This window comes from Podarcis muralis, chromosome 16 (assembly GCF_964188315.1).
Source record: "Podarcis muralis chromosome 16, rPodMur119.hap1.1, whole genome shotgun sequence".
Classification (NCBI taxonomy): domain Eukaryota; kingdom Metazoa; phylum Chordata; class Lepidosauria; order Squamata; family Lacertidae; genus Podarcis; species Podarcis muralis.
Window position 1 is genome coordinate 18,279,364 of NC_135670.1, and position 24,210 is coordinate 18,303,573.

Consider the following 24,210-nt stretch of genomic DNA (forward strand, 5'->3'; position numbering starts at 1 on the left):
CTCTGCGTTGCATTGTGTAGAAAGGCCTCCTCTTTTCCTTCCTGCTTCACTGAAACAACCACAAGCAGAAACACTCTGAGGATGCCATCATGGCAGCAAAATACCACACACAGTATTTAGAAATCTGCCTTCTGATCAGCCAACCCAGTTCCGCTCCAGACAAGCAGTTGGCCAAATACGTTCTCTTTCTGGTGGTTGACTTCCTCTTTTCTCCTCTTCTGCTTTAACAGCTACCAAGCTAGCTGCCCCTCCGCCACTCTCAACCAACCCAGCTACTGCCGTCTGCGAATAACCAGCCATGAACTCCGGACAGTCGTCCCACCTCTTGGGCTGCCTCTTGATGTTCGCGGCTGCTCTGGCCACAGATCAGATGCCAAGGCTAACCTTCCGGAAAGGTGAGTAACTCAAGGGACAGGGATAGCAGCAGCAGCACCCAGGGGGAGATACTGAAAGGGGGCTTTGAAAGAGAACGAGGGAGATTTGGAAGAGGGAAGGCAACCTGGGTTGAGAGGAGTGTTTTCGATGATTGCACTGCTTATGAATGCAAGCTTGGAAATGAGTACTGAGAGCTGAATTTCCACACAGGGTTTGAGTAGGGTTCTTTCCAAAAAAACCCCAAACCAAGCATGAGTAGGTTTCTAGTCCTCATGGTGGCAAAGATAGGCTTGCAACTGCAGCAATGACAGTTCTGCTGTACTTGTCTTATGACTTGCACTCTCCCTCACTGAAGCGGCCTCCCAGAACACCTCCCCAAAACTCGTTTTAGGGTTCTATCCAACTAAGGCTGTGCCAGCATTGCCACCTTAGAGCACTGTGAAGTTGTTTGTTTCTCTGGGGAATTTCACAGCTCTTTCTCCTCTAGCTGTTTGCATCAGCACGTTCACATCATTAGCGGGTCAGATTCATTTCTGTTTGTTTACATACCACAGGGGCATTGACGGCAGAGATGTCTTTTCCCTATGCATAGTTCCCATAGTTCCCTGTGAAGAGGGACTGATCATTAACTGCTCTTGAGAACTGTAGCTCTGTGAGGGGAATAGGGGCCTCCTAAAAACTCCCAGCACCCTGTACAAACTACGGCTCCCAGAATTCTTTGGGGGAAGCCTTGACTGTTTAAGGGGTGTCACAGTGCTTTAAATGTACTGTGTGAATGTAGCCTGACATTATCCTTGAAGGCCAAGCCTCTCTCACAGTGGGAGGACAGTTTGGCTCTCCAGAAGGGGGGCAAACAGGCCAGGCTAAACTGCCACTGGCTCCCCTTCTTCGCTTGGGCCTTGCACCTCATGCCTGACTCATATGTCAGCAGAGCAGCGTGGGATGTCTTCTTTCCATGGCACTGCTAAGACACTTATTTCTAAAAACCATATTAGGGCAATGTCTTTATTAGCCCAAATGAAGTGTCCTCACAAAACATTCTGGGGCACAATGTATGTGCTCTTCCAATGAGCAATCAGTTGAGGGGCACATTTAAAAAATGAAGGAACATGCTTAAAATGGCCTCCCCTTCTAACACAATTAGGCAACGTAGGCCCCACTGATACCATACATTTAAATTATTATTTTTTATTGGATTTATATGCTGCCCTATACCCGCAGGGTGGTTCACAGAATAAAATCATAATATAAAACCGCAAAATACATAATCAAAATAAAAACAACAACCCAATAACCCCACCCCCAAAAGGTCATAGGATGTCAAGGGGCAGAGGGTGTTAAATCGCTGACAGCAGCAGTTAAGAGGCCCTTATTGCCCACAATTGTTGCAGCTCCCTGTGAAGGGGAATGGATTGTTAAACCACTCTGGGAACTGTAGTTCTGTGAGGGGGATAGGGGCCTCCTAACAACTCTCAGCAACCTTAACAAGCTATGTCTCCCAGGATTATTTAGGGGAAGCCATGACTGTTTTAAATGTATGGTGTGGCTGTGGCCAAAGAGACAGTGCCCCTGTCTAAGGCCAGCTGGCGAGTTTATGGTGTCAGAGGTCAGATTCAAACAAGGGCCGCCTTGATATTTTCACCGCTACAGCCACACCACAGTTCCATATGCACCAGCTCATATGTGTCCGTGTCCATACACGTTTGTTGTGCACCAGTGTGGCATAGTGGTGACAGTGGTGAACCTGGAACTGAGAGGACCCCAGGTTCGAATCCGTGAAGCTCAGTGAGGTGACCTTGGAGCAGTTCCCCATCTCTCAGCCACACAGGATCCGTTGGGAAGACCAAACTGAGGAATTTGCTGCTGTAGGATGCAATGGTGTCCCATCAGCTTTAGAAGGGCAAATCAACGGAGGCATAGGAGTCTCTTCCTAGGAGCTGAGGTTCCTTTGGCCCCTCCAATAAAATATTTGAGGTGGCCAGCCCTCCCCTCCTGAAGTTGATGTGTTGTGTGATTGATTATGCAGGGCAGGGCTTACCTGGGCTCCCCCAATATTTTATTCAAGTTGGCACCCCTATGTAGAGGATAAGGTTATCGAAGGGTCCAGTCCCGGAGGTGGTGTGCCTTTGGTTCCCAGTTGCTGGGGAACATGAGTGGGGAGAATGGCTGCTTTTGCACTCGGGTCTTGCTTTCAGGCTCCCCAGAAGAGGCATCTGGTTGGCCACTGTGTGCATCCAGAGAGAAAGAGAGAGATAGGCATGCATACTGCCTTGAACTCATCAATGGCTGAAGAGCAGTAATTTTTATCCCAGTCGACATCTGCATTGGATTTTACATTGTTTTTAGATATGTCTTTATTGTTAAATCACTTTGGGAAGTTTCAGGGCAAGTGTTTCCTAAATGAAATGAAATGAAATGTCATAAATGAATAGATGGTACTATTGCGCACTGCCCCAATCTCAGAGCAGTGAGCGACTCCAGGCACTTACCCAGAGTTTGATTTCTTTAGGAATGAAGGACAGCAGAGACTGGGGTGTCCTTAGGAGATATAGTTTTATTCACACATATATACAAGCTGAGCATGGGGTGGAGTGGGGGCTCAAAGTGTTAACATCCCACCAGATCTTGCCTCCTCAGCCAAAACTCCCACATACAAATTCATGGAGGATAAAGATCCACAATACCTCTGCTCTGCCTCCATGGTCGGAGGCAACAATGGTTCTGAATCCCACAGGAGGGGAGAGGGATCTTGGGATCAGGTCCTGCCAGCAGATTTCCCACAGGCATCTGAGTGGGAACAGGACAATGGACTAGATGGGCCACTGGCCTGTTCCAGCAGGCTCTGCTTGTGTTCATATGTTCTTACACAAAGCCCTTCCATTGGCTTATTGTTCCTTTTCCTAGGATGATGGTGGCATCCAGCTGGGTGAGGGGTGTGTGGGAAATGCCCAGGTTCGCCTGGCGCCTTCATTATATATTTTTAGGCAATAGGCATAAACGTTCCTCTTCAACCAGGCCTTTGGCTGATTGACACCCTACAGCCATTTAATTGTATCTGTGGGAAGGTGGGGGCTATTGTTTTGTTGTTTTGGTTTAATTATTTACTGTGTTTTATCTTGTATTTTATTCTGTGATCCACCCTGTGATCTTTTGGTGAAGGGCAGTATATAAATAAAATAATAAACACAATACCTGGAGAGCATCATCACCAGGTCGCTGATGAGAATTCTTTACCGGCCATCTGAAGTCATGATCTGGTCTGACTGGTTCAGCTCACCTTGGGTTGCTCGGAGCAGACTCCATTGAGATGAATGGACATGACCAACTTTGCTCCATGAATCTCAGCAGATCTGCTCTGAGTAGTGCTAGCAGTGGCCCCAATCCTCTGCCTATACGCTCATTGCTCAAACAGATGCATGTTTGTGGTACGCAAGTGAGCGGAGGGGCTTCCTTCTTCCTCACTGGCTTAATTTAGCAGCCCACAGCTCTGGCCACTCAACTGCTCTGTGCAAAGGAAACTTATCAAGCGGCCGGAGGGTGGGAGGAAGACGGAGTGGTGGCAGCAGTTCCTTTGTCAACCCAAAATAGAGCCAGTGTGGTAAAAGCAGCATCTTCCGGCAGTAATTACTCGGACATCTGTGCTGCCGACGTGTAGGAAACAAACAGCAGCTGCTGCCTCTCCAGCCCATTGATTCCTTCTCTCCAATCGTTTTTTGCTGTGAGATGGAGACTGGAGTGGGTCAGAAAGAGAAAAGTAGGCATGGGCTGGTTGTGGACTAGAGAGGAAGCTGCTGCAGACTAAGTCCAACCCTGTACCATGGACCTATGGCTCTTCCCCTCCGAATCAAGCAAGGCTCTAGACCACATGTTTCTGAATAAAGGGCTGCTTTTAATAAGAAGCTGCCTTGCACAAAATCAGACCGTTGCTCTGTCTAGCTGTCAGGACTGTCAAGACAGACTGGTAGTGGCTCTCCATGGTTTCAGGCAGTGGTCTTTTCTGGCCCTACCTGGAGATGCCAGAGATTGAAGCTGGGACTTTGTGCATACAAAGCAGATGTTCTGTCATTGCACTATGACACCCCCTCCCCCACCCAACCTGGACCTAGGGAAACTCCATGGATGCTCTCCAATGCAAACTAAGTGCACTTAAACCTCTGGAAGCCAATGTACACAAGACCGTTTCAGGCCTAAAGCCAAAATTCCTGTGGGTTTTTTGGGAGGAGGAGGAGGGAGGGAGGGGAGGACCCTAAAAATACACTTGTACATGGGTGGGTGTCGGGGAGAGGGTATTTTTTAAATTTAATTTAAATGTGGGTTACATAATCTGAACTTCCAACTCAAACTAAATCCTCAAAGTGGAGATTAATATATATATCATTGTGCACACACCTCCAGAGCATGAGAAATTTTGGGAAGGACCTTGGCTTGATGGGAGAGCATATGTGTTTAGCCAACTGAAGGTCCCATGTTTTAAAACCCTGATATCTCCAAGTAGTGCTATGAGAGATCCCATCTGAAACCCTGGATTGCTGCTGCCAGTCAAGTAAATAGGATGAATGACCAGTCCAGATGGATGAATGGGCCGTTCCAGTAAAAGGAATCTTCCTATTTACAGTAAATCAGCCTTTTTGTTCAGAAACGTGGACTAGAAACATACAGTACTTTATTTTGAGGGGATGGACCCCATAGTTCTGGGGCTGAGCATCTAATACCTCCACTGCATGCAGAAGCTCCTAGTTTCAATCCCTGGCATTTACTGGCACAGCTAGGAACGTCACTTGTCTGGAATTCTGGATAGATGATGATGATGCAACTTGGATAGTCCTGAGATAAATGGAACATGGAACAATGGTCTTTCTAAGTTCCTATGCCTTTGGGAAGGGCCACAGCTCAGGAGTAGAGCATCTGCACTGCATTCAGAAAGTCCCATCTTCAATGCCCAGCATCTCCAAGTATTGCTAGGGGGAAAATGCTGCCTGAAACCTCAGAGAGCCACTGCCAGTGATTGTAGGCCATGCTGAGCTAGATGGACTAATGGTCAGACAGACTCAGGATAAGACAGCTTCCCATTTTCCTAAATTCCAGTGGTGCTGCACTTACTCAGGCTTGGTGCCCTTTGGAATGAGACAGCTGGGGGCTCGCTGCCAGTTTATAACTCTGAGAGCCATTTACAGATATACCAGTTGTGTGGAGGGGATAGAGGCACCCAGCCAATGTCTGCTGCTCCCATATCACACTTTAGGGTGACCGCCAGCACCCTAAGAACCCCAAACTCTGCTCTCTGTGTCTGTTCTCAGTCTGGACCGTCTTCCCTTTGCACAGACCCCTGGAGGACATCCTTTGCTTTTCAGATGGCAGGAGAAGAGCTGCTTCAGAACATTAAAAATAGGAATGGTCCTGTATCCAGAAACAATTGGCTAGCAATTTAGTTCCCATGGCAACATATTGCCAGGCTATTGACACTCTGTCAAATCCAGGTGTTGCCTCAGGATATTGCTGCACTGATAGCCCTGCTCACATGACAACATGCGTGTGCTTGTATGCATATTTTAAGAATGCTCCCAAAAATCTCACTTGATTTTCTTGCTAGATTTCTTCTTTCTGAAGGGATACCCAGGAATTACCACTTGTTCTTTTAATTTTAATAAAAAAACTTGAAGCTTGTAATGTTCCTGCGCAGAGGTTGTCTCATACCATTGTTCCATCTAGCTCAGTATCATCTACATTGACTAGCAGCAACATTCCCAGGATTTCAGGCATGGGTGTTTCTGAGCCCTACCTGGAGATGCCATCAGAGACTGAACCTGGGACCTTCTGCATGCAAGGCAGATGGTCTACCACTGAGCTACGTCCCTCCATTTGTGCTTCCCCTCACTGCCTTGCCATGCTACTGATGTGCATGTTGGCTTTAAGAAAATATTGCAAGGTTGCAATCTCAATGGGATTGTGTGCACAAGTGCTTAACATTCTATTTTGTGTGAAGTTTATGCAAGTCCACAGGAGTGTATGTGCGCACATCAGTAAAACGCATGCAAGAAATGCACAGTCACACCAGGTTTGCTTCTTTGCATTGTTTTGGTGGCTCAGTGCATACTTGTGTGATGTTACTATAGCACAGGGCAATGAGAAATGCAAATTGGACTGTTTTTCTCCAATTATGGAGTTAATTTTAGGACATCTCCAACTTAAATCAGAATCCAGGTGGACTGGAAGGCTGAGCAGAGTCATCTCACTGGCTCTGCTCAGAAAGGAGGAGAAGGGGGTCTGTTTGCTCCATTGCTAGAAAAGTCAAGGAGAAGAACTAAAAGCTAAATCAAAGAGGGAGCTCTTAGTCTCTGTTTCTATATGTTGGGAGGGGGTGCATGCTCCTAGGTGTGCTTGGTCCCCAAACCGACCACTGCAGCCCTTGGGGCCTCCAAAAGTTTGCCTACCCTTGCTCTTGCAGGCCAGCTCAGTGTTTTAATTCTAATCTGAACTGCATCTCACCACTTCCTTCCTCTAAGGTTGTGGTGGGTTTTCATTCAGAGAAGTACTGACAGTGTCAGCTCAGAGTGAATATTGCTGCAGATGTTGGCAAGTATTGTTGGTGTGTTCATTGGCTGAAGGGCCCGAACGGATGCATGGGCAGCTAGAGACCCCAGGGCACAACTATAGCCCCAGTGGCTTCCACAGGAACCTAGGAACTTGCCTTCTATAAATTCACCTGGTTCAGTATTGTCTGCCCTAACTACCAGCAGCTCCCTCAGGGTTGCACATGGGGGTCGTCGTCCCCCCATCTTGCTTGGAAATGCCATGGGACAAACCTTCTGCACATAGAAAAGATGCCCTACCACTGAGTTATAGTCCTTTTCATTTGGATCTTGACACAACCTGTGGGAAAGGACCATAGCTCAGTGGGAGAGCCCTTGCAGGCAGAAGGTCCCAGGTTCAATCCCCTACATCCTAGGGGTAGGACTAGGAGAGGCCCTGCCTGAAACTCTGTAGAGTCATTGCCATCCACCATAGACAATGCTGAGATAGATGAGCCATCTCTGTCTAAGTAGGCTTCCTAAGTCTCTGTGTCCTTGTGCATAGGCCTGATCCCAAGCAAATGTGACTCTGACTCCAGTGTTCAGGAAGCCATAGAAAGCTTGTGGCGATATGTTACTGTTTGGGGTGGGGGCTGCCTAAGTAGGGAGGGGACAGTCACATAGATTCTGTTAACAATGTTCTCTCTATATACCCCTTTCCTGCCGCAAAGTCCAAGTGTTCTAACGTTGCATTTCCTAATCCCTACCCTTGATAAATCACTCTCTCCCTTTATTTATTTGCTTTCTAGATTCTAGGTTGGAAACCTCCAACCAAATTTCCTGGGCAGCTGTTTTGCCCATCTTTGCCTTTGGGGGGTGGGGGACTTAGCATATAAATTATCCTAGAATTGTAGAGTCAGAAGGCACCATGAGGATCATTTAGTCCAACCCCCTGCAATGCAGGGATTTGCATCTGTCCCATACAGGGATTGAACATGCAACCGTGGCTTTATCAGCACCATGCTCTAACCAGCTGAGCTGGCATTGTGACGTCAATGCATCTTGTCCTTACTGCTGGCGCATGGAAATGCTTGGGCAGTGAAGTAGGATGCTGGCCCTGCCCTCACTTCTCCATCAGGTCACCATGGCTCTGCAAAGTTAAACGGGTAATTCCCAACCTGTCTGTGGGTGCAAAGGGCCCCCTCTCAAAAAGGAGGAACCTATTCCCGGACTCTGCCTTTCCGCCTACAGCCCATCAACCACCATTGGGGCATGTGGTTAATCCTGCCCTGTGGGTGCATTGGGTGCAGTCAAATTCTGTTGCAGCATTTCCTGTGCGCAGAGGAGGAGGCCCACAGTGACTGTGGTAGAGATGGATGCAAAATTCAGTTCCGTTCACATTTAAAGGCCAGCTGACCTAATCTGAACTTTCTGAAATGAGATGTGAACGGAAAGGCAGCCATCCTTTGAAATTCGCACTTTGCCGAATTTTGCTATTTATTTTCTCTTTACATTTATATCCTACCTTCCTCCGAGGAGCCCAAGGTGTGACATACATAGTTCTCTTCCTCCCCATGTTATCATCACAAGAGCCCTGTGAGGTAGGTTAGACTAAGAGTGAATTACCAGCCCAGGTTCACCCAGCAAGCTTCATGGCTGAGTGGGGATTTGAACCCTGGTGCCTTAGTCCAACAATCTAACCACTTCACCACACTGGCTCCGGGGAATATAGTTCTCCAGCCAAGTAATGTGTACAAAAAGGCACACACTGGTGTATAATGTCCACATAATGCCTATACAGGTGAAAATAACAAACAAAATGCATTGTATGAGGGAAGTTTGCTTGCAAAAGTGTGTACATTAGACCAGACTGCAAAAATGTGTTTATTAGGAGATATGCACACTAAAATGCTGATTAACTTCTGTGAATATTTTTTTTTAAAATCTGCAAATTGCTGTGGAAATGTGGAAAAGTAAACAGGGTGGTGCATCATGTTTTGCCGCCTGAGGTGAAACGGGAAGGTGCTGCTACTGCCACCTTGCTGCCTCCCTTACCTGAGTCACATGGCAGTGCCTGTGAAGTGGCAGTGGTAGGTTCTGGTGATATCTTGCCGGAAGCTTCCACCACTGCTGCCACCACTTCTCTGTCACTGGCAGGGGTGGGCAGGATGCTCTTGGGGCACAGCCTCAGCATGCCGCATGGGTGGCCGAGCCCTGAAAGGAAATTTTAAGATTGGAAGAACAGGAAACTTAGAGAACAAAATTGACAGATTTGCCCAACTCTCACCTGGGATAGCTTCTTTCCAAACAGAAATCACACAAAGAAACACTTGTTTTCAGAAAAAGAGCTGAGTAAAGAAAGGAGGGGTCTGACCTGAGGGAGGAAGGAAGCCTAATGGAGCCCTTATGAGCATGTTTCAGTTAACTATCAAGCCATTTCCTGATGGCAGGAGGCAGGGTGTTAATTATAGGAAATGGATCTCATTCAGGACATGTTACTTTAAAAGGGACTGTCAAGATTGCAAGCACACATTTTACTCAAACTCAGTTTCCTGTTAAGCTACTGAAGAGTTTGGGGTGATGATCTAATTTCACTGCATTCAGGGCCGTCTTACCCATAGGCCATAGTGGTGCGGGGCGCCAGGGTGCTGGGCTCTCAGGGGCACCAGGCCAGGAGTCTGGAGCTGGAGTCTGGAGAAGCAGCCATGGCAGCGGGCGATGGCCAGGGGAGAAGAGGGGAGCCCCAGGGCGCCCCCCCCCCCGCTCCTCCAGAAATGGTGCCCTGCGAGGCTGGCGGCAGGAGTTCCCGGCGCCTTCCTCTGCTGCGTTTGCCCTGGCTGGGCCTGGCCTTGGCACTGGTGGCGGCCTTGCTGGCCGCAAAGTACTATCAGGACTTGGTGGTGGCCCAGCAGCAGATACCAGCGGAGGCAGCCTCACCATGGGGGAAGGAGAAATCTTTGTGAGGCATCTGCAGGAAGGGATGCTAGAAGTTGGGGCTTCTTGGGGGGCAGCGAAGGGGAGAATAAGCAAAGTCAGGGCTGGTCTCGTGTGGCTGAGAAGTTGGCGGGCAAAAAAAGGCATTTCGGGGGTGCCTTTTGTTTTGCATTTGTGGAGCCTTTTGTTTTGCAATCTGTATAGTGCAGTCCCGGAGCTGCCTGTTCAGAAGGGAAGCCTCATGACTTCCAAGTAAAGTGTGTATCACATTGCAACTTCACAGTGCCGTCCTCTCCCAAGTCCCGTGTGGGATTCTTCAGCGGGATATACCAGTGAATAGGCTGGTAGCCTGAGGTTTGCGATTGTACGTGTGCTTGGGAGCAAGTCCGCTTGAATACCACGGGGTGCACTTCTGCGTAGACATGCATACGCTTGCAATGTAAATATACCTTGCGTAGCATTTAATGAATGTAGGCAATTAACAGCCACAGGGATGGGATCGCCGTCATTGCACATCTTCCGTAACACTAGTCATCCAATGAAGCACAATGGTGGGAGATTCATAGGCACAAATTTATTCACCCAGTACAATCCAGATGTTGTTGAACTACAACTCCCACCAACCCAAGCCATCGGATATGGGGGGCTGGTAGGAGCTAATGCGAATTGTACTCCAACAACATAATATGGGGTGCGCCACAATATCTGCCCCTGCGGTACATAGTTAAACTATGAGATTTGTTGCCACAAGATGTGATGATGGCTACAGACTTAGATGATGTGTGTGACATGTTCATGAAAGGCATGTTGTGGCTTTTAGCTATAACAGCTACCTAGAAACCTCTGTGTTTGTCCGAATGCCAGTTGCTGTGGTGGCTGTCTTGTCATGGTTGTGGGCTTCCTAGAGTATCTGGTGTGTGGTGCAGAACTAGATTTAAGTATTTCCAGGTGGGAAGTGCCAGGCACTGCCCAGGAATTTGAGGAAAACAAAAGCCCTTTGGAGGTTTTAAAGCAGGGGTTGGATAGCCGTCTGTCATGGATGCTTGAGATTCCTGCATTGCAGAGGGTTGGACTAGATGACTCTTGGTGCCCCTTCCAACTCCACAATTCTATGATCTCCATTGCCAGAGGCAGCATGCCTCTGAGACTGTGTGCACACCATACTTCAAAGCACATTTAACGTGCGCACGCACTACAAGAATCCTGGGAACTGAAGGATGCTTGAAAATGCCACTCTGATGTGTAACTACAGTTAACAGGATTCTTTTTGCATGGGCGGGTGCTTCAGAAGTGCTTTAAATGTTTGGTGTGTATGCAGCCAGAATATGAGTTACTGGGGAAAGACAGAGAGAGGGCTTTGGTGCTCACGTTCTGCACAAGGGCTTCCCATAAACATCTGGGATGGTCACTGTAGGAACTGAATGCTTGACTAGATGGGCTCTTAGTCTGATGCTGCAGAGCTCTTCCTGAGTGAGGATATCCCATAATTCTTCTTGACATATAAGCATTGTTTTTAGGTTAACAGGGAAACATTACTGGTGGTTCTTTTCCTCAGTACTGTGAATGAGGTGCCCGGCTTTGCTCAGTTCAGATGCTGACGTCTCGGGCTGCTTTGTTGCCCTGGGCTAGGGGGGGGGCGGATCTTTGCACCTCGGCCCCGCATATGCTTAAGACAGCCCTGACTGCATTCACTTCCTCCTTGTTAGAATGAAAAGTGTGGACATTCATTGCACTTTGCTTGCTTCCCCATTTCCACATCCAGCAGCCTCAGGATGGCTGCAGCGGGCAAGGATTGGCATGGAGCAGGTTATGGCTACATGAACACCCTGCTTTTCTCATTAGGGACTCGTGGTGACATATATGGTTCTCTTCCTCCCAGTTTATCCCCACAGCAACCCTGTGAGGAAGGCTAGGGTGAGAGATAAGTCAAGGTCACCCAGTGAGCTTCATGGCTGAGAAGGGGTTTGAACCCAGGCTTTTGAGCTCTTAGTCTGACAACTCTAATCAACACATTTCACTAGCTCACGTGGCTGCCAAGATTTGGTTTCTTCTTTTTCTCCCTAGTATTTTTTCACTTGCTCACCAAAAAAATGGTCACAGATCCAGACTTAGAAAATTCTCAACCTTTTGTCAAAGACAAAACTTTTAATAATAAGAATACCTAGCTGTTGCTGCTTTCAAACTTAACACTTCTCATCATTGTAAACCTACCGACACCCTTGTAAGGTAGGCCAATTATTATCCCCATTTTTTGCACAGGGAGGGTGCAACCTGTACAGGCTGTGGTCTGTACTTTGAGAGTGAATGAAGTCAAGCAGACCAGCTAAACCAGCCCTCCTTCCTCTTTACTGCCCCTGCCACCAGAGTAGACACAGAACGTGTGTGTGTGTGTGTGTGTGTGTGTGACAAAGAAGCTTGACCCTCTCCACCCAGCTCAGTCCCCTGATGGAGATGCAAATCTCCTGCTTTCCAGTCTTCCACTTGATCAGTTCATGAGCGGGGGCGGGGGGGGGGGTTATGACCTCCCCTCCTCACTGATTTGCACAGCTCAGCTGGGAAAAAGGGTTGTGTGTGCTGTGTATGCGTGTGAGAAAGACAGAAAGTGGTTTGTGTGACCACACCAACTTTTGGCCATGTCTACCCCAGAAAGCTGGCTATGGGTAGATGATGCTGCCCCACCCCCCACAAAGATTATTAGCCACCCATAACTTTAGGGGTCACAATAATTTCTGAAGAGGTGTTCTAAAAATAAATGAACCTAACCATCTTTTCTCCTCCCTCAGGGGATTCCAGCCGAATAGTTTTCTCATTCCACCGAAAGGGGGTTCAGAATTACGACACTTTTCTCCTGAGCAAAGACGGGGCAACTCTCTATGTGGGAGCCAGAGATGCTATCCTTGCTCTTGACATCGGCAGCCCTGACTCCATCAGGCTGAAGGGTGAGGTGAGTAGGAAATGGGGATTTGAGATAAGATGTGCTGGAGGAAAATGAGGGGGGTGGGTCTGACATGGTGTTCTGGTGATGACAAGCCTTCTGCCCCCTCTCACATAGCTACCACCTCATCTCTTTAGAAAGCTCAACCCCGGGGGGGGGGGGGTGTGATTTCTTTGAATCCCAAAGAAATACAAGGAGAAGCAGGGCTAGGCACCAATTCCCCTTCTCATTTCCTCAAGATCAGCGCGACTTACCGTACTTTTGCCCAGCAAAGCCTGCCGTTATAAGATCATGAACCAAAGGGTCCTAGGCTCATGAGGGGGAAGAATGCTCTTTGAGTTTAGCCGCAAGAACTAATTTCCTAGAATTTCTTTAGACTCAGATAGAAAATAAGAGGAAAGAGTGCAAAGGTGAAAGCAGAACAGTACGTCAAAAACAAACGAAGCAGTTCAAGCCAGGTCTAGCTAAACTGTTTCGGTTCCTTACAGGCAGGTTTCTGGACACCTCAAGTACAGGAATCTTATGTGGGGGTTCCGTTCCGGGGGATTGTGCCTAAAGGCAAAACTGCGTATAGTCAAGACATAGGGTTCAATGGTGGATGGGATTGCCAAACTCTTTCCCACCCCAGATGCCCTGCCCCTTGCCACCACCTTCTTAATTCCCCTTTTTTTGTGTGCCAAGCCTGTAAAGCTGAATGCGCACAAGTTAAATGCATGTAAGTTAAGAGCTTACTGTGTAGAGTTTAAAAAAAAATTATTACTTGTACCCTGCCCATCTCAATGAGTTTCCCCAGCCACTCTGGGCTGCTTTCAATAGAATATAAAAGAACCCACCAAAATATCAGATGTTAAAAGCTTCCTGATGCAGAACTGTCTTCAGATGTCTATGGAAGGTCATATAATGATTTATCTCCTTGACATCTGATGGGAGGGCATTCCACAGGGCAGGCACCACTACCGAGAAGGCCCTCTGCCTGGTTCCCTGTAGCTTTGCTTCTCGCAGTGAGGGAACCGCCAGAAGGCCCTCAGAGCAGGACCTAAGTGTCCAGGTTGAACTATGGGGGTGGAGGCCCTCTGCACTCATGGTCCAACGCATTGAGGACCACAGGATTATATAACAACAGCCCTCTTTTAAAAAGGTGCCATCCCAGGTCCTGTTTAACCAGCAGAATTAGCCAGCTGACCACCTTCACCAAAATAATGTCCAGAGGCCAGAGACAGGTGGCTGTAAGGTGGGAATAAGCCACCTACTGAAAACCGCAACATTATCTCAATTTGTGGACAGGACTTCTCCGTTTACAGATAATAGAGGACTAGGAAGACTCAAGTATCTTAAAAGGGGCAGACTGGGGATAGCAGAAATGTGCCACAACTGGCACTTTTCCAAATGTTGTGGTGCCGTTTCTCTAAGTGGGCATAAAGAAGCATGTATTGGGACAGGGAGGGGAAGGGAAATAACATGCAAAAAATGTACTATATTATTAGAGGAAACGGCATACTGCAATTTGCTTATCAGCCCTAGAATGCTGACAAATTTCACGAGGGCATTAAAAAAAACAACGCAAAGGGATATGCAAATGTGGAGAATTGAATTTTAGACTGGAAAAATCAGAAACTCAGAGAATTACTACTACTACTACTACTACTACTACTACTACTACTACTACTACTATCTAAGTCTTTCCCTTTTCCTGTGATAGATACTGTGGGGCCCCACAGCCACAAAAAAGGTTGAGTGTGTCTTCAAGAAGAAAAGCAATGAGGTAAGATATGTCTATGTCTCTCTGTGTGTGAAGCTTTATTTCCTTGCTTAGGAATTATAACTTAGTCTGTATGTGTGTCTGCATGCTGCAAATATAAAAGCAGACCCTGAATGGGGTGGGGGTTGAATCAGGGCTGGTGGACATGATGCTGACGAAGGGGGAGCTTAACTCTTTCCTCCTGCATTTGGCTGGTTTTGGTTCCTACCTCCACTCCAAAACTGCTGCCTGACCCATGGGCTGGGGGTGGGGGTAAGATATAGGAAACTCAGTTGTGCAAGAAGAAGCAGCATAAAACCAGGAGTGGTTCTGCTTGCAGGTCTCCTGTGCTATGTCTAGTGTGCCCTCAAATTGGTATTTTCTGTGGGACCAGGCGAGGGAGGAACAAATCAGTCCAGACATATACTTAACACACCCTAAAATGGCTTCAGGGTTGTGGGATCTACTCTGGGTGGGTGGGGGGTTGCCTGTTTTTTGGGGATGAGGGGATTACTTGCTCTCTCAGATCCACTGGTGCCAGGTGCAAACCATGTACATTGACAGTTAAGAGAATTTTGAGCCCAGGAGTTTGTTTTGAGTGCTAGAACTGAATAGAGAACACAGTCCATAAACACACACACACATGAGAGAGAGAGAGAGAGAGAGAGAGAGAGAGAGAGAGAGAGAGAGCGCCCTTCCTGGTCTGCTTGCTCTGCCCCCCCCCCCTTTCTTCATACCAACAGTATAATTTAAGGGGTGGGTGGGGGTCTTTGTTCCTGCCATTGTTAAACTGTTGAGAATCAGAAATCCTTGCCGATGTATTTCAAATCACCCAGGGCACTTGTCAAAGCAGAATTATGCACAAGTGTCACTCCCCCTGGTGGATAGTTTATTCATTTGCTTATTGGGGAATTTATAGCTTGTCTTTGGACAAGACCCTCAAGGAGCAGTAATGAAAACCAAACAGACAGTCTTGACTGTAAACTGATTAAACAAAGGGGAGAGAGAGAGAGAGAGAGAGAGAGAGAGAGAGAGAGAGAGAAGGGGGCGGGCAGCAGCCTCCCATACTTGAAACTAAAAGCCAAAGCTTGTCTGGATAAATAGAAGTTTGGGGTCTATATAAAGCTCTTGAATCTGTCAGACCTGAGCAGGTAATTCGTGCCATAACTGTTGGGAGCCACCACCAAAAGGCATTCTTCTGGAGTGCCTCCCAATCCTAACAGATGGGATTTGCTAGATTTTGAAGAGCAGGATGCTGCCTCTGTCTCATGGCCCCTGAGCTTGCACAGCCTCCTGAGCCAGGTGAGACTCATTGGAAGAGGAAGAGTTACCCCAGGAAAGCAGCTGTAAGAAGGGCCCATAGCCCTGGAGACAGAGCACATGCCTCCCATGCAGAGGAACTGCAGGCTCCATGTTTTAAGGAAACAAATAATGCAGGTATTACCTCTTAACCACTTCAAAAACCCATTCGAATTTGCAAGCGGAAAAGGGGCTGCTTTCGTGTGCATTCTGTACACTGTAGGACACAGTTGTGCGTTTCAACAACCTCCTGGTGGAAACTTCCTATGGGATGTAAATTTAAGTGGCACCTGAATCTTGATTTCCCCTCTTCATCTCCACAGACAGAATGTTTCAATTTCATCCGTGTCCTGGTGCAGCTGAACGACACACACCTTTACGCCTGCGGGACGTACGCTTTCAGCCCCACCTGCACTTATGTTGTGAGTTCCTGGGGCACAGAGGGAAGGGGGCAGGCTCCACCAGGCTAGCAACTAAGCAAGGGGTAGCCAAGGTGGTGCCCTCTGCCAGTTGTTGGACTCCAGCTCCCATCATTCCCAACCACTGGCTATGCTGGATGGCGTTGATGGGATTTGTGGTCCAACATCTGCAGGGTGCCACATTGGCTAGTTCCGGACTGGCGAAAACTTCTGCATCCTTTGTGATGTTGCATCTAATCTCCAAGGGAGCACCCATTGGATTTCCAGACTGCTATGCTGCACCCCTGAACTATAACTGCCTCGAGAGACCCAATGGATGCCTTGTACCACCTGCCCACCCCTGAACTGGAGCAGCCTAGTAACTAAGAGGCTGAGGCAAAAAACCAGAGATCCCTGGTTTGAATCTTGCTTTGCCATGAAGTCGCTAGATGAACCTTAGGCAAGCTGTTCCTGCACACATCTCAACTCCCCCATCTGCAGCATGGAGAGAACAATAAAAGTTTGGTTGATTCTTAGAGCTCTCCCATCAGATGTCAAGGAAATAAACAACTATTGGACTTTTAGAAGACATCTGAAGGCAGCCCTATTTAGGGAAGTTTTTAATGTTTGATGTTTTATTGTGCTTTTAATATTCTATTGGGAGCCACCCAGAGTGGCTGGGGAAACCCAGCCAGATAGACGGGGTAGAAATAATAAATGATGATGATGAAGTTGATGAAAAAATCAAATGAAACCAAAACAAAAAAAGCTTACTGAACATTTGTGAACTAGTCAAGCATTCCTGCTTGACCTAACCTAACCTCCAAAGGTGTTTAGAGGATCAGAACAAAGCAAGGGATACACATAAGGCACCCAGAGCGTCCTAGAGGAAGAAAAGACCCATGCCCAAAATGCAATAAATATAATTATGCAAAAAGAATTATGCAAAACTATATTAGGAAGAAATGACATTTCCCAAATTGTGCAGCAAATAGGGATGCTTGCTTTTTGAAGGATGCTTTCCAATATATTCTTTTCCCCCTTTCTTTCCCTGGCTTGCTAGGACCTGGAAAATTTTACCCTGGCGACTGATGTAAATGGCAAACCTCTCCTCCTGGAAGGGAAGGGCATTTGCCCCTTTGACCCTCAACATCAGAATACAGCAATTGTAGTCGGTGAGCCCTTGTAACACCCCAGAATCATTGCCTGTCCCCCACGACACATTACTAAAGGCTCTAATCCAGCCTTCCCCTCCAGATGTTTTGGACTACAACTCCCATGAGCCCCCACCAGCTGGCAATAGAGGCCTGTGCTGTGCCCGGACCCATGCTGGTGCCTTTCCCAGGGATGTGCACTGGAGATGAGATGCCCATTCTGAGATTTAACTGTTATGGGCCCTGGGGAGGGAGCTGAAGGGTGGGGAAGTTAGCAAAGCATACTGACTGGCAGTGAATTACCAGAACTCCAGAAAACAGGGACTGTTCCTGAGAAGGAATCATCTTGTTTCCTGCCTTTACTCTGCAGATGGCGAACTTTACACGGGTACCAGGAACAACTTTCAAGGCAACGAGGCCATCATCACTCGCACCCTGGGCAGCAGGACTGTTTTGAAGACAGATAACTGGCTGCATGGTAAGAGCACAACCGGAGGACTGGGGAAGGGGGAAGGGTCTTAGTCCAACCCCCAACTAGAATCCAGTGACTCCCACCATCCACCATGGCCTGGTCGCCTAGGCAACTGATAAGTTAATGGATTGGTACCCAGAGAAGATGCATCTCCTAGGCAACAAGCTTTCGCCTGGGGATTCACGCCAGCTGAGTCAAGAACTGGGAGGGCAAAGGGGATCTCATGTCTGGCTTCCTTCTCCAGGTGATGCAGCTTTTGTGGCCTCCTTCAACATCCCAGTCGACGACAAGGTCTACTTTTTCTTTGGGGAAACAGCTAAGGAGTTTGACTTCTTTGAGAAACTGACCGTCTCCAGGGTGGCTCGTGTCTGCAAGGTGAGCCGTCTCAAGAATCAAGGGAGCTTTTGAGCTGGGACTTGCTTGGGCTCAGCCCCAGGAATATATTTTCCATGGCAAAGCTTTAGCTCTTGAATGTCTGAAGGAGTAACACATGAGCATGTGCAGAGTGGCTGTCCCTTGCCTTCATTCATCACATATCTGGGATTGGAAAAGAGGGTTACCCAAGAAGGAACTGGAGCCAGAATTTAATTTTAATTATTTTGCTAACATATTGGAAAGGATTTTCCTTTACAAAAAAAGACCACAATAAGGCCAAGGTTGGTAGTTTGGAGCAAGGAGACATAATAGAGATTTATTCCCTTTTGGACAATAGTGGACTGCCAATGTTTTTCCCTTCCCCTCTCGTAATGCTTGAATTATAAGAAGCAGATTTGGGGCAGACAAATGAAAGGACGAAGTGTAATTTGAGAATCCACTGGCACAAGACGTACTGATGGCTGGTAGCTTAAATAGTTTTTAGTTTTGGATTTTTTAAAAAAAATATTGGACAAGTTCACAGAGGCTAGGTCAGCCAGTGGCAATTACATAGGACTTCTGTGTTCAGTCTCCCTCTGAATATCAGATGCTTTCATGCCCTTGCTCCTATCCATCCTTCCTGAAATCTCTTAACTGGAGACCAGAACATAAGGGGAGCTTCTGCTAAATCTGAAGGGATGCCTTTCTAGGGTTGCTTTCCCAAAACTGATGCCCGCCAGATGTTAGTAGTAGTAGTAGTAGTAGTAGTAAAAGTATCATCATCATCATCATCATCATCATTGCATTTATTAGCCTTCACCAGCAGGTCAAAGGGCAGGTCGCAACAATTTAAAATTCAGAATTAAAGATAGGAAAAGCAATTAGGGGTGTTGTACTACTACTGCCATTATCACTGTCCATTGGCTGTACAGTTAGGGCCAGTGACTCCAGCATTGCAGCATGTTCCTTTGAATCCCTTCCAACTCTACAATTTTATTACAGTGGTACCTCGGGTTACAGATGTTTCAGGTTACAGACTCCACTAACCCAGAAATACCGTAGTACCTCGGGTTAAGAACTTTGCTTCAGGATGAGAACAGAAATTGTGCAGCGGCGGTGCAGCGACAGCAGGAGGCCCCATTAGCTAAAGTGGTGCTTCAGGTTAAGAACAGTTTCAGGTTAAGAACGGACCCCCGGAACGAATTAAGTTCTTAACCCGAGATACCACTGTATTCTGTGAGCATTTGTAGGGTTGCAAGCTATGGAAGGTTGATCTAATGACTCTAGCATAGGGATATCAAAAACCGCTGGTGAAAGTTGAAAAGGAAGTGAAAATTGCTGCAATCTGTGCTTCCGTCTGTGGCCAGGAATGGAAATCAGTCAGGTGAATTCTGTTCGTACTTGTTCACATAATTTTGTTGGGTTTTTTGAAGCACACAAACAATACATAATGAATGGCTCATTAAACATTGTTTTAACGTTCCTCTTTTACATTGCGATGAATGTAACTTCGCAATTTACATAACTTACACTAAACAGCAGACAGCAAGATGAATAACATAGTAGTTGGTGAAATCTGAACTGCAGTGGAATGGAAGCAGCGCTGATTGTGACAAAATGCAGTTTGGAGGGGAAATCGCTGCTTTCTTACATCCCAATGCCAGCATCTTGCTGTTTCTCTCAGTGGTCAACCAGACTCCTCTGGGAAGCCCAGAAGCAGGGCATCCATGTAGGGAACAGCTAGGGACTGAACCTGAGACCTGGCTCCAGATCATAGGTGGCAAACTTCGCGCAGGCACAATGAACAACTTTCCAAGTGTGTATTATAAATAGTTAAATAAATGGGAAGAAAAGTCACATTGCACATCCTCAGTGTAAGGACTAAGCATATGCTTTTACCCCTGTTGTTGTTTAATACATCGTGATTCAGGTTTCATTATACAAACAAGGTCAAAATCAAGAGAAAAATGTGCAACATTGCATAAAACTGTAAAACAAAGCAAACAGTAACATTGACAGGATTAATACAGACAACCAGCAATCTGATTATCCCGAGAGAGCCATCAGACAATTCAGGGGCTACTTAGGGACCTGAGGGTGAAGGGGAGGTTAATAATAATAATAATCCGTTCTGGAAGACTGTTCAACTTCCGAAATGTTAGAAAACCAAGGCGCACAGGGCGCTCTGCAAAGTCCATGAAGAAAATTGGAAAAAAACTCAGCGGAAGCCATTGGACTTCTGAGGCGCGTTCAAAAATGGAAGCATTTACTTCCGGGTTTCACCATTCAGAAACCAAAACGTTCGGCTTCCAAGATGTTCAGCGACCGAGATACCACTGTCTACTCCTTCAATTGGTCTGCTATCAGGCCAACAGTGAGTAAGCGAGGAAGGGGTTAAATTGTCTCCCTGGTTTGTTAGTGATGCTTGCTTTTCCATCCTCCCTAGAATGATGTTGGAGGAGACAAGGTGTTGCAAAGGAAATGGACCACATTTCTGAAAGCTCAGCTGTCTTGCACCCAGCAGGGGCAGTTCCCTTATACCGTCATCCAACACATGTTTGCCCTCCCACAGCCAGGAGGTGGTGCTGATTTCTACGGTGTCTTCGGTTCTCAGTGGTAAGGCTGTGAGGGTCTTAGTCTTAGTGAGGGTGGGGGAGAAATTTGGGTTGGTCTGCATTTTAACGGGAACCTCCCTAATCTGCACTTCCCCAAACATTAAATAAAACATTAAATTGGTATCTGAAGAAGTGTGCATGCACATGAAAGCTTATACCCCAAACTTAGTTGGTCTCTAAGGTGCTACTGGACAATTTTTCAATTCTTTTCTTTTTTATTAAATTAATTGGAAACACAAATATCCTTCAAAACTTGTGCTTTTCTAAATTTTGCAATGTTGTTCTCCAGCCCCAAATTGCATATCTTGCTGACAGCAAGAAGCCAAAAGGAATTATATTAGGCAAAATTGTTTATAAAAAAATGTGTGTCGGGAGAACTGCACACTAAAATGCTGACAAATGCTTGTACAGACCTTTTTAGAAAAATATAATAAGGCAAACTGATGTGCAAATGCAACAAGCTAAACTTGAGACTGGAAAAATGAGAAACTGAGAAAAGTTGAAATTGACAGATCATCCACTCTTACTTCAGAATTCATTTTTGGTCTAGCATTGTGCTAATTGGAGATAAATAAATGTGCCTCAGAGAATATGCAAAATTCTAGTGGGGCAACTACCTTGTATATTTCTTTGCAGGCAGGCAGGAAATCTTGGGAGCTCAGCGGTGTGTGCCTTCAGGCACGATGCTATCAAAAAAGCCTTTGATGGGAAATACAAAGAGTTGAACAAGGACTGTTCCCGATGGATGACCTACAATGGCCAGGCCATGAACCCTCGTCCTGGCAGTGTATGTATTGCTCCTAGCATTCTCCTTGCATTGAAGCCAGGGTCTGCCTTGCCCTCTTCTTAATCAAGTTTGATCTAAACTTTCCTGCCTTTAAATGTAGTTCTTGCACCAAATTGAACAGCCCCTAGAAAGGCAGCCATAACTCCCTGGTAAACTGAAGAGGCAACTGTTCCCCAGGTTGGAATGGATGTTCTTCCCATCAGCAATACTCCTGGGCCAAATCCAGTGGTTTATCCAAAACAAATCATGTAGCTAAAAAGGGCAATACGTGGGCCGTGTTGTCCTAAGGTTTGTTGTCCCCTCTGTACCTTTCTCTTTGCCTCTCCATATGCTTGGACTGGTGGTAACATGGCAGAAGGTGTTATGTATCCAGCATGCCTGGAATTTTGCTGCCATAAAATGGTTTGCACTGTTGGTCATGAGTTCACCTGGAGGGGTTGTTGTGCAACAATGTCAAAGTAATGTCAGGTTAGGAGAGTATCTCACTGTACCTGGAATAGTGCTGATGCCAACTGAATAGTGGTGACCTCCCAGTTCACCTAGATCAGCTGTGGACTTTTTCCAAGGTCTATCAAGATCAGAGGGACGCGGGTGGCGCTGTGGGTAAATCCTCAGCGCCTAGGGCTTGCCGATCGCTTGGTCGGTGGTTCGAATCCCCGCGGCGGGGTGAGCTCCCGTCTGCGGTCCCAGCTCCTGCCCACCTAGCAGTTCAAAAGCACCCTAAAAAGTGCAAGTAGATAAATAAGGTACCGCTTTCTAGCGGGAAGGTAAACGGCGTTTCCGTGTGCTGCGCTGGTGCAGGCTCGCCAGAGCAGCGTCGTCACACTGGCCACGTGACCCGGAAGTGTCCTCAGATGGCGCCGGCTCCTGGCCTCTAGAGTGAGATGAGCGCACAACCCTAGAGTCGGACACGACTGGCCTTCGGGCAGGGGTACCTTTACCTTTACCTTTATCAAGATCAGGGTGTAGAGACGAAAGGTTCCTTCCATGATGTTGATCTATTTCTTCTGCAATAGTTGCAGGATAAGATTTTATTCCTTCTGTTGTCCTGCCCAGTTCCAGCCCTTTTCTCTCTTATGGCATTTGGTCAGCTGTAGGTGTCCTTTGGAGGGTCCCCAAAGCTTTCGATTCAGAACACAGAGCAATTCAAGGCTCTATATGTCCTTCCAACTCCCAGCACCTTCCAGATTCACAGACACTTTAGCCCTGGCTGTCATCTTCATAACTACAAGATCATGTCACCCCTAGCCAGGTGAAGGGGTGGGGGAAACCCACTCAGTTGTTTCTGTGACAAAACACCAACATATTTGCACATGCAGATAAGCTACTTGGCCAGGGTATATTGTCTTAACCAAAAGACTGGATTGACCAGTTCAGCAGGTTCACTCTGCTATATTCTAAGCTCCTCATTACTAAATCACAGGCTTGGTGGGACCCACAGATATAATCCAGAGCAACCCGACAAGCCTACAACAATATTTTAATTATTACGGAAATAACTAAGTGGTGCTCCTGGTCACCCTGTTGGCTTTTTGCGGCACCATAGCTCAGGGCCAGCTTTGCCTGGAAAAAGGCCCCAGGTTCAATCCCTGGCATCTCCAGGCAAGGCTGGGAAAGACCCCTGCCTGAATCTCTGGCTGCAGGTGGCTGCAAGTCAGTATAGATCCGGGGTAGCTGACGTGATGCTCTCCAGAAGTCGTTGGGTGACAGCTTCCAACATCGCAAACCACTGGCCATTCTGAGGGCAGCCGCTCAGTACAGGAGTACCTTGGTTCTTGAACTTAATCCGTTCTGGGAGTCCGTTTGACTCCCAAACCCATTCGACAACCAAGGCACAGCTTCCGGTTGGCTGCAGGAGCTTCCTGCACTCACTTGGAAGCCATGGAAGCTGCATCGAACGTTCGGCTTCCGAAAACATTCGCAAACCAGAACACTTACTTCTGGGTTTGCGGCGTTTGGGAGCCGAATTGTTCAGGAGCCAAGCCTTTCGAGTACCGAGATACCACTGTATAGTTTTACAGTAAAAAGCTAGAAGAACCAATCGTCTGACTCAGTCAAAGGCAGCTTCCTATCTTTTATAATGTTTGAGCTTCTTCTCCCTGCAGTGCTCTGTCGGCCCATCTTCAGACAAAGCTCTGACGTTCATGAAAGACCACTACCTGATGGATGAGAAGATTGAGCCGACCCATAACCAACCTCTGCTGGTGAAGCAAAACGTTAAATACACCCGGATTGTGGTGCACCAAACTCAGAACAGCTTGGGACATCCCTACAATGTGATGTTTCTTGGGACAGGTATGGGTGGTTGTTGTTTGCTTTGGTGGTAGAGATTGAGCTAATTGCTTTGTCACCTCGTTATTCCCTTTGACCCAACAAGGGCTGCAACATTTAACCAACTGATGAGCTGAACAGCATTGATCGCAAGCATTTTGATTAATAATAATAATAATAATAATAATAATAATAATAATAATAATAATTTATTTATACCCTGCCCATCTGGCTGGGTTTCCCCAGCCACTATGAGCAGCTTCCAACAGAGTATTAAACAGAATAAAACTTCAAACGTTAACAACTTCCCTAAACAGGGCTGCCTTCAGATGTCTTCTAAAAGTCAGATAGTTGTTTATTTCCTTGACA

At 46.9% G+C, this 24,210-nt stretch overlaps 1 protein-coding gene across 11 annotated transcripts in view; it reads left to right on the forward strand.

The window, feature by feature from the left end:
* SEMA4A (semaphorin 4A) overlaps positions 1-24,210 on the forward strand; it is a 74,065-nt gene that overhangs the window by 39,872 nt on the left and 9,983 nt on the right. For all 11 annotated transcript variants that reach the window (XM_077920838.1, XM_028709775.2, XM_028709776.2 and 8 more), the window contains 10 exons: positions 231-395; positions 12,602-12,762; positions 14,453-14,515; positions 16,114-16,212; positions 17,252-17,363; positions 17,713-17,820; positions 18,059-18,189; positions 20,615-20,784; positions 21,420-21,570; positions 23,676-23,865. In XM_077920838.1, the coding sequence (XP_077776964.1) occupies positions 299-395; positions 12,602-12,762; positions 14,453-14,515; positions 16,114-16,212; positions 17,252-17,363; positions 17,713-17,820; positions 18,059-18,189; positions 20,615-20,784; positions 21,420-21,570; positions 23,676-23,865 (1,282 nt within the window). In that variant the 5' untranslated portion in view covers positions 231-298. The remainder of the gene's footprint in view (positions 1-230; positions 396-12,601; positions 12,763-14,452; positions 14,516-16,113; positions 16,213-17,251; positions 17,364-17,712; positions 17,821-18,058; positions 18,190-20,614; positions 20,785-21,419; positions 21,571-23,675; positions 23,866-24,210) is intronic.